This window comes from Melanostigma gelatinosum, assembly GCF_949748355.1.
Source record: "Melanostigma gelatinosum genome assembly, chromosome: 10".
In the NCBI taxonomy this organism is placed as follows: domain Eukaryota; kingdom Metazoa; phylum Chordata; class Actinopteri; order Perciformes; family Zoarcidae; genus Melanostigma; species Melanostigma gelatinosum.
In genome coordinates this window covers 15,277,545-15,287,151 of record NC_136643.1, presented here as the reverse complement: position 1 = coordinate 15,287,151, position 9,607 = coordinate 15,277,545, and the positions used below count along the sequence as shown (strand labels likewise).

Here is a 9,607-nt window from a genome sequence, read left to right as displayed (position 1 = left end):
TGGATTTCTTTATTTTTTTTCCTTAAAATCATTTGACAACTTTCAATAAATCCCACAGCACTGTCCTGAATTAGCAAACATGTATACTGGACTATGAACTGTCAGCAAAGTCACACAAAATGAAACGCACGTTTCAAGTGATTGCTATCCAGTGTTTACTGAAACGTTTACACATCACAGAACCAAACTTTACGCCCTCTGACATAATACTGCTCTTTTGGGTTATAAAAATAGTTTCATAGAATATATGCCTACTTGTGCTAAGGATTGACTCTTGGCGATCACACTGCTTTATTGCCATACAACACAAAGGGAAGAAAATAAAACGGGTGTAATTGCGACATTAACATTGCAGCCTTTTAAACTACCATTAAAAAAACAAAAATCTAAATAAATCCGCAAAGTGCAACACATAAAAAGATAGTCATCACAGACCATGTCGAAGGTGCAAATGTATTGAATTTGTCTCAGTTTGGGATGGAGGGGCATGGCACGTCTCACAAGTTACAATGAAGAGCTGAGTAATGCTTCACAGAAGAGCAGAAAACACAAAAAGGGCGAACAGGTGGAAATCATTGAGTCGGGCACCTTTTCTTGATTCGGTTAACCGGGTTCTACTGTGAACAACTTATTCCAATTTTACCCATTCAACTTTGTACTTCGCCGCAATTAGCGAGCAGAAGAGAAAAGAAAGTCTTTGGAGAAAATGTTCCGTTTAAATGATAAAATCAAAGTAAGAACAAATTTGAGAATATGGGAAATATGTTTGTTCGCTTTCCTGTGGAGTTAAAGAAGAGGATGAATACCGCTTACTCACTTTCACTGAATAAAATGAAGCTACAGCAAGTAGTGAAACGTGCATTTTTTTTATGCTAAGCTAGGTACCCTTTTTTTCTTGATTTAATGAATTGTACGTCTTTAATTTTTATCTCATTATCACTTGACACTTTGGCAATATTGTCTTTGTTACCCTCATGCTAATAAAGCATAGCATATTGACTTGACTGGTCTGAGCCAAGAAGCCTCCTGTAAGATACTGGACAAGTGAAACGCACCACTATGAAGGGTTAGTTGGTGAGCACATTTTGTTACCTCTGGACAGAGGCAGACTAGCCGTTTCCAGTCCTTGTGCTAAGCTAACCAGCGTAGCCGCATATTTAACGGCCAAATATCACAGCAGATCGATCTTCTAATCGAACTCTCCCAGAGAAAGCGAGTAAATCGTGTTTTTCAGCACCGTCGCTTCAACTTGTGTACCGTGTACCATATGTCGCCCGTGTGACTCCATAAGAATTATAAAAAGCCCTCTCGTCTGAGAAGAAGGAAAATCAGTCCATTTGTTCATACATGCATCATACTGACAAGGAATGAAATAAATATGTTTGATCTTTTATCGTTTGTCTTTTAAAAGTATTGCTGCATAAGCATTTTTATGCCACAGGAAAACACAAAAGAGAAGAAATCACAACAGAAGCATCGGATCCAACATTGTAAAGCAGATACTGTTCATCCCATTCATCACAAATACTCTAAGGCTGACTCAACTCTGTGCAGTCCTGCTACAGTATGCTACAACACATACCGCTCAGGCCAACCAACGGGCTTTATACTGTTACACTACCATGCACATTCCTCTTTAACCGCCGTCACAAGCAGTAGCAGTGAACACCTCGTGGCTTCATGTTAACATCTGAGAGCAGTGTCCTCTACTACGAGACAAGTCTTTACTCTACAAGTGAAAACTTCCCACAAGTCCCAAAGTGGAAAGATTCAGCCGAGCAAATATTAACACTGCATGGCCGACTCCAGAGTCCGAGCTGCGAGATTTCAGGTGGACTTTTTTTTGTTGTTGTCTCAGATAGCATACCTGCAAAATGCTGTAAGTCTCGTGCTACTGTGTTATGGCTACTTTGTTTATAGACAAAAAGGCATTTATACTTGAAGTGCAATTAAAGCTGTGGGTAAGCTGTGGAGATGGATAGTACCGCTGCAGCTCCAAGGGAAGACTAACGGAGTCTGCTGATTCCTAAACTAGATGACAGCGCTGCCCTGTTAATGGAATGAATGGACGAACCCTCGGTTCATCTGACCAGTCAAAAACACACCGCAAAAAAAAGAGAAGAAGAAGAAGACGACGACGGGGTGAGTCCAACAAACCAACACAAGCGGAGGCCTTGTGGAGCAGGAGCTGGCGTCAGAGCAGTTTAAAACTGGTGGGGGCTTCATCGATCCAGCCTTTTGTTTTATTCTTTACATTCTGCAACATTATTACAGCCACAGCAGAGTGTGTATTAAGAAATGTATAATAAATCAAGAGTAAAACATGATCGAGGGCAGCCATTTTTCATTCACTGGATGAATACTTGGAAGGTTTAACAACTGGAATAAATCAAAAGACCGATATACAAAAGAACAAGTAGAAAGGCAAGGCATTCTCATGTATGGCCATTTTAGTCTCAAAATATTTACCTCACAACCATTATCTACAGATTGCATTTGGCCATTTGTACACAGTGGTTCCATTACAAACACTTCAATTTTTTTTTCGGGAATCTGTAGAAATGAGCATATTTACAAGTCTGTACAGCCACCCCATAGAGCTCTGTCCGTCTCCCAGAGAACCCGATCCACTTAAAGCAGGATACCTGAGTTTTCAATAGAATGCTTCAACCCACTCGTCACCGCACGCTTCACAGGATATCTCGCGCAGCCGCACACGCGCGCATGCACAGTTAATTAAGCAAAGGTGTTTTCTCCCAAAAGGATACAGAGTGTAAACCTACGTTCATCAAAATCAATAACTCAAAGAGCCCTCGCAGAAAGACAGCAGACTCCACCGTCAAAATAAAAAAAAAAACAGCTGTGAAGGAGGTATTGAGAAGGGACGTTAATACAGCAGGTGGCAGTCGTGGTTGCAGCCGAGCGGCTGAACACAGACTGTCCTGAACAGGACCCTCAGGTGGTGTGCTAGCGTATGAACAGACATTATATAGGCCAGGATTTTGCTTCAGGCTAATGAGTGATGGAGACTTCCCTGGGAGACTTCATCCCGGGCTGTGGAGGTCAGAGGAAAAGATCTGACTGCTGCCACCAGGGTGGGAAATTAGAGCAAAGCTGGATGTGGCGCCTCTCAATGACTGGCAGTAGCCTGTGGCACAGAAAACCTGACAAACACCAGAGAAAAGGGTTAATATCTAGAGAGGGAAGTGAACGGGACTCGGGTTAAAACAAGCCTAAAAAAGGTCTTGAGATAACATGAACCCTGATTACCTCTGAAGTCTCTGCACTAGCTCAGCTACCAGGGAGTCACAGATCCCTGGGTGAGTTTCTTCTGCCAGGAAAATGGCCTCCCGCAGCGCCTCCACAGCCTCCGGCTTGCCATTACGCATCTCGCCCTTTTCTTTCAACTGCGGAAAAAATGACACATTTTAGATACCAATAGAATAGAATGTGAACTTTCTCGGTCTCTGACAAAATACATTTCGTTCTTTGTGATGAGCATTGATGATTGCAAACAGTTTTACTTGAAATCATGCATTCAGTAATGATAATAACGTTAGTGCCATTACCTCAGTAAACAGCGGAGAAAAGATTGTTGATAAGCTTTGTGACAAAGACCTCTTTGGACTCTCCTGCACCAGGAAACAAAAGATGATTTAAATGTCAAAAGGGGGAAATCTAAGAGACCGTAGACACAACAAGAGGCGCTCTACTACTGCTTCACTACAGCGGCGTGTGGTCTCACCTGTTCCCTTTCAAGCTCAGCCGGCTGTGCTGCGCCATTCTGAAACTTCTTGAGGTCCTTCTCCCTGATGGTGTTGAAGATCCAGTCATCGCTGCCAGCGTCGTCTCCTCCAGAGGCCTGGCCGTTGGACTCCCTGCGGCGACAAAGGATGTTTGGGATCATCAGTGCACTCAAGAGTTGCTAGATTTTTTTGCTTCAGAGTTACCACGTCTTGCCGGATGGATCGTTATGTTCCAGACAACTTACTCATCAGACTCGTCGGAGCTGGATTGCTCCCGGGACTGCTCGGATTTCCACCTCTTGTATCTGTCGATCAGCTCCGTCAGATAGGACGTCTTTTTGGCATGCCGTACAATATACTTGTGTTTTAACAGCTCTTTGGCAGTTGGCCTCTAATGGAAAACACAGAAAACAAACTTACCGGACAATATTAAAAGAACACTCTGGCCTCATTACTCATAACGGTGTGAACAACGGTCCTTGAAACTTACGAAGCTAGGCTCCTTATTTAAACAGGCTTCAATAAACTCTTTGAGTGGTTTACTGTAGCTCCCTTCCAGTGTCGGTGGGTTGTTCTTTGGGATGAGGAATAACACCTTCATAGGATGAAGTTCAGAGTGCGGCGGCTCTCCTTTAGCCAGTTCTATTGCTGTTATGCCTAATGACCAGATGTCTGCCTGCAAAAAAATAAAAAAAATAAAGACTTTTGGGAGAGAAAAGATCATCGAATAAAGCAGCAGAATCTCACACATTCGTCCACACAGACACATGACATTTAAACTGGCTGACTTAAGCAGCATGGGTGTATTTGAGGAACCCCTGTAAACTGAAGCGCTGACTCATGGCTGTGGTTATTCCAAAAATATGTAGTCGGTTATTTATAGTCTAGAAAAAAACGGTCTTAAAAAAGTGCTTAACAACTTGAACACAGAGGTCAAGAGAGCGATGAAAACAAAGACAAAACTTACAAATCATTTGGGAATGATTTCACACATCTTTGTTTTTCTTTGGGATTCTTCTCTCTAACATTACACTTCACCGTGATAACAATAGAAGCTGGAATGAGTCTGACCTTTGAATCGTAGGCAGATTGCTTTATGACTTCAGGTGCCATCCAGAAAGGAGTACCAACGAACGTGTTCCTCTTTATCTGAGTGTCCGTTAGCTGGCCCGCCACTCCAAAGTCTGCCAGCTTCACCTCGCCTTGTTCTGACAGCAACACATTGGCAGCTGAAAGCAAAGAGGCCAAAGATATGAACGTTCAGTGCTTACAAAGATACAAACGATGCCACTTGTCTCAACCGCTTTGGTCAAACGATTGTTCAAGGCTTACCTTTGATGTCTCGGTGGATTTTCTTCTCAGAGTGCAGATACTCGAGCCCCTTCAGGATCTCTCGGAGAATTGTGGCAATCTGCGTTTCATCCAGAGAACCTGGTTCCAACTAGAAGAGCGGACACATTAGAGGATGAAGTGACTTTGGGCTGAAGTTTGAACAGATTTTACACATCAGATAAATGTCATGTCCTGAAAATCATATTGTTTAAGGCAGGGTCACTTTCTGTATTTTAACATACTTACCAAATCCAGGGCTGATCCTCCACCCAAATACTCCATGATAATCCATAACTTCGTACCCTGGAAAATAAATCATGAATTCAGTCAGACGGTGTACAAAGTTATCGTAGTTATTACAAACAGAGCAACGGTTCAGACTCACCGTGTCCACAGTAAATGTACCGAGAGTACTCCTTTTGTTACTTAGAACACTATGAGCTGAATTTATTACATTATTCAACATTTTCTGTTTAATCTATAATGTAATAAATGTCTATAACAGAAAACTGTTTATACGTTATGTGCTCATGGTTTGCTTTTATCATGTGCTTATTATTACATCACGTTTGAATTATTACATTATGAGCAGTTATTGCATTATGAGTTGTTGCACACAAACGTAAGTGCGCGGACAACACACACAAATAAGCCTTAATTCTCTCCTTCATCCAGCAACACAACTTAAGCTAATGGAGACCACTTCTCTCCTGACTGCTGTTAAGTACCACAGTAAATGCTGTGAGAGGCACTCTAAGCACCATGACATGTGGCGTGACTGAAAATCTACTCTCACTATAGAAATGTTATATAGGATATTTAAAAAGGCCAGAATCTGCTAGAGTACAAAGCAGAAAGAGTAAAACATACGTCAATATCCAAATACTCTGAAAAGCCCTCGAGCTACATACAGCAGCGTCGGCCTACTTTGAGTCCTTCAATCTGTGCAATATTAAAAAGGCAATACGTGTTCCGTTGCCAGTATGCATTATTTAATGACCTACATTGCGCACGCATGCTTGCAGGAACACACTACTGACACACACGCATTATGTCGAGCAAGAGATGGGACAGATTGACGATGATTTTCCTCACCTTTAGGTATGAGCCATAATACTTGGTGATGAAGGGACTGTCACACTGGCTGAGGACTGTGATTTCCTGTTGAATGTCTTCTATGTCGTCCTCCGCTTCTTCCAGATCGATAGTTTTAATGGCCACGACTTTCTGTGTCCGACTGTCGATGCCTTTGAAAACTTCGCCGAAAGAGCCTTTCCCTATCCTGTCCAGCTTGGTGAAAAACTCTTCTGGATCCGCTCGGAAATTCTGTGTGACGGAGAGAAGGACGGGGAGAGAGAGAGCGAGAATACATTATATAAGTAACATCTGACAAGCAACATGGCTTAGTGTCTCCCATCATGTTTCTGGGATACACGATACTCAAGTTAGCAATTAAAGAGCCAGCAGTCAGGGAACTATCAGCCTGTGATTTTAATACACTGCAATCTAAAAACAGATTAAATGAATCGTGCACCCTGAGCCTCACCACTAGGGCTGCATCTGACAACTGCTTCCATTACAGATCAATCTGCAGACAATTTGTGCGGTTAATTGTTTTGTCTATGATGTCCAAAAATAGTGACTAATACCCATCACGGTTTCCATCTAAAAATGTCTTGTTGGGTCCGACCAACAGTTTCAAACCCAACAACACTTTTTCATATTAAATCAATTATCAAAATAGAAACTGTTACATTTTCTGTTGATCGATTTAATCGAGAAAACGCATAATTCTATACATTTTTTGGGTAATTTAACTCAAGCAAAGTGTGAAATATACGAATGTAATTCAGCCGGACCTTAACCGTTGCATGTCACCATTTTTTTTTTTACCCTGAGGCTGTGGGTAACACTTCAATCATGAGACCACATGGTAACACAGACTGAGACCTCCATCACAAACAGAAACCGCAGGACTACACCCGAACTCACTGAATGAACTAAATGGCTCATTCCCGGATGGAGCACCAGAGAGAATAATGGTCTTGAAGTTGGCCGGTTCAGTTTCCCTTCACGCACAGCAATCATGACTCTAAACAGTCCGAGTAGTGTTTGCAGTGCCATCATCGCAGAGTCAAATATTACACCAAAATAAGTCTATCCTGAAAAAAAGTATTTTTTTTTTATTAAAGCATCACTCTATACATTAAGATTATCTGAAAAATTCAAATGAAACAAATATATTTGCAGAAGCTTTAAAATGAACAAACTAAAGCATTTAAGCCGAATGCTTAATGAACCAGGTAACTCAGCCATAAGGTGAAATATATAAATAAAATCACAATATGGCCTCCTTATTAATATGTATTTTCAACGAATAATGATGTGAAAAGGATTATACCCTCTGATATTGCAATTGTAACACCAGTCAAAATAATATGCTCCTTATTTTTCAGCCCTACTGCTTGGCTCAGAGAGCAGATTGCCTTACAATCCCCCCCCAGAGAACAGTTTCCTGTAAAAGTGCTAATGCACGGTGGTCAACCTATGTGGAAGGGGGGAGATGAGCAGCTGCACTTTGAAAAATTGGCAAAGAGGTGGCTGCTGAATTTGATAGCAACGGGACTTTAGAACAAAGACGGCAGAGCGGTGCAGAATAAAGCAGAGTAGAAACAACACAACCAAAATACTATCACAACACCGGTGTGGTCAGTCATCCAGGTGAAAATCATAACGTCGAGGCGGACTGCTGTAAAAACAATGGGGGGAAAACAACAATGGAGCTGCGGCCACAGACTACACATGATGGGAATGTACTTGCCATATACACAGTCAGCAGGTTTACTGCGACAACTACAACGGCCTGAACCTTGCTCTAAAAGCGCGTTTCATGCTCTCCCATCGGCACCACACAACTGTGTCGTCTAGCGGCCTCCACGCACCACAGCCTCACCTCCCGCATCCAAAGTGCTAAGTCTTCTCTGCATACTAACCTCTGGACTCAGGTCCGTTTTTAACCACGTGAACCTGCGTAATGTCTGTGCATATCTGTGTTCATAATTTAAGAGAAGCAGTATTTAGGTCACTCCTTGAGATCGTTATGATTGCACAGCCTGTAGAGGCTGTAGTGTGATCTTCAAACGGGACGTGTCCTGACTGGCAGCTAGTCGCCGGTTCAACTAAAATAATTAAAATGAAGTTAAACAAAAGACCATTAAAAAAAATATTCTCGCTACTTTGCCATTGGTGGCCCATAAAAATAAAACTACGCCACAAGGACAATAAATCTTAAACTACTATAAAGTCAAGCAACAGAATATTAATAAGAAAGTATTTTATTGTGACAGTAAAATGAATATTACTTAATCAATTAGTGGATCAATAGGTTATTAAATGGCAACTATTAATTAATAATTTATTAAATCTATTGTGCAAAATGTCCAAAGATTCTCTGGTTCCAGCTTCTCACTATCTGAAGACAGGCTTCATATCACTGTAACCTAAAGATCTTTAGGTTGTTAAATGTTTGCTGGTTATACACCTAGATCACCCTGGGTTAGGTTTAGGACAATTCTGATGGTGGTTGCTCTTTTTTTAATGACATTTTGTAGACTTACAGAATTGCCAGATTAATGGAAAATTAAGGTAATTATCAGTTGGTGTCTTTCTTGTCTTTCATTACATGGACTAAATTACAAGTTGAATACATTGATGTGTGCTTTTATTGTGATGAGCATGTAAAGCCTACAGTGAATGTTGTTCATAAATTAAGAGTAAACTCGAGCAGAATAAATTATGGTTTAACGGTGGGTTAGTCATTCAGTGCACTTTAGAGTTGACAGCAGACACTGGACTTGACAAATGGGTGCATTAATCATTGCACAGCAAAGGCAATAACGTTAAGTGTTGATCGAGATAATGACGCAGTGTTCCTGTAGATAAAGTTATTTACAGGCATCGCGCTCAACTTCAGAGGAAACGTAAAAAGTCGGGTGGCTCTTAACCAAATATGCGTGCCTCTGAAAGTTAGAAATGTAACAATATATATGTGTTTTACCTGAACCCCCGGCAGTCCACTTTGAATAATAGGTGAAAGAGCCATGGCGTCAGATCAGCAAAGATGACGCCTTTCCTCTTTTCCTCGTCCTTTTTCTGCCTTCCTTGTCAGAGGTGTAACGTTAGATTCTGGTTGGGATGACCCGGTCCGTCCCACGAACTCAAAGGATAACTTAGGTGAGTTGACGTGTAAAACAGAGAGGTGAGCTCGACTTGTCGGCTCGTACTTCGAGCTGCCTGCCTCACTCTCCTCACTCTCCTTCCGCAGTTAGCGACCGTTAGCTACTTTAGCAGCTAGCAAACAGTTGAATAATTAGATCTCTGTAGACCAGCGCGGACTCTCAGCGCGTGCTTTGCAGTCCCCCGATGATAAGATAGACGTCTGGTCTCAAAAGTGTCGCGCAGAGTAAATAAATGCGCACTGTTATTTAGTTGTATCGCTTGTTGTTCTATTCTCTCATCACTTTTCTCGG

General features: G+C 41.7%; 1 protein-coding gene across 1 annotated transcript; it reads right to left on the bottom strand.

Moving 5' to 3' along the window:
- On the bottom strand, nucleotides 1–9,607 carry stk24a (serine/threonine kinase 24a). Its single transcript, XM_079276565.1, has 11 exons — nucleotides 9,136–9,607; nucleotides 6,174–6,404; nucleotides 5,325–5,381; nucleotides 5,079–5,187; nucleotides 4,818–4,975; nucleotides 4,237–4,422; nucleotides 3,992–4,137; nucleotides 3,746–3,878; nucleotides 3,570–3,632; nucleotides 3,271–3,407; nucleotides 1–3,164 (listed from the first exon to the last, which is right to left on the bottom strand). Exons 1-11 carry the CDS (start codon nucleotides 9,178–9,180, stop codon nucleotides 3,131–3,133), a joined length of 1,299 nt encoding a protein of 432 aa, XP_079132691.1. The 5' UTR covers nucleotides 9,181–9,607; the 3' UTR covers nucleotides 1–3,130.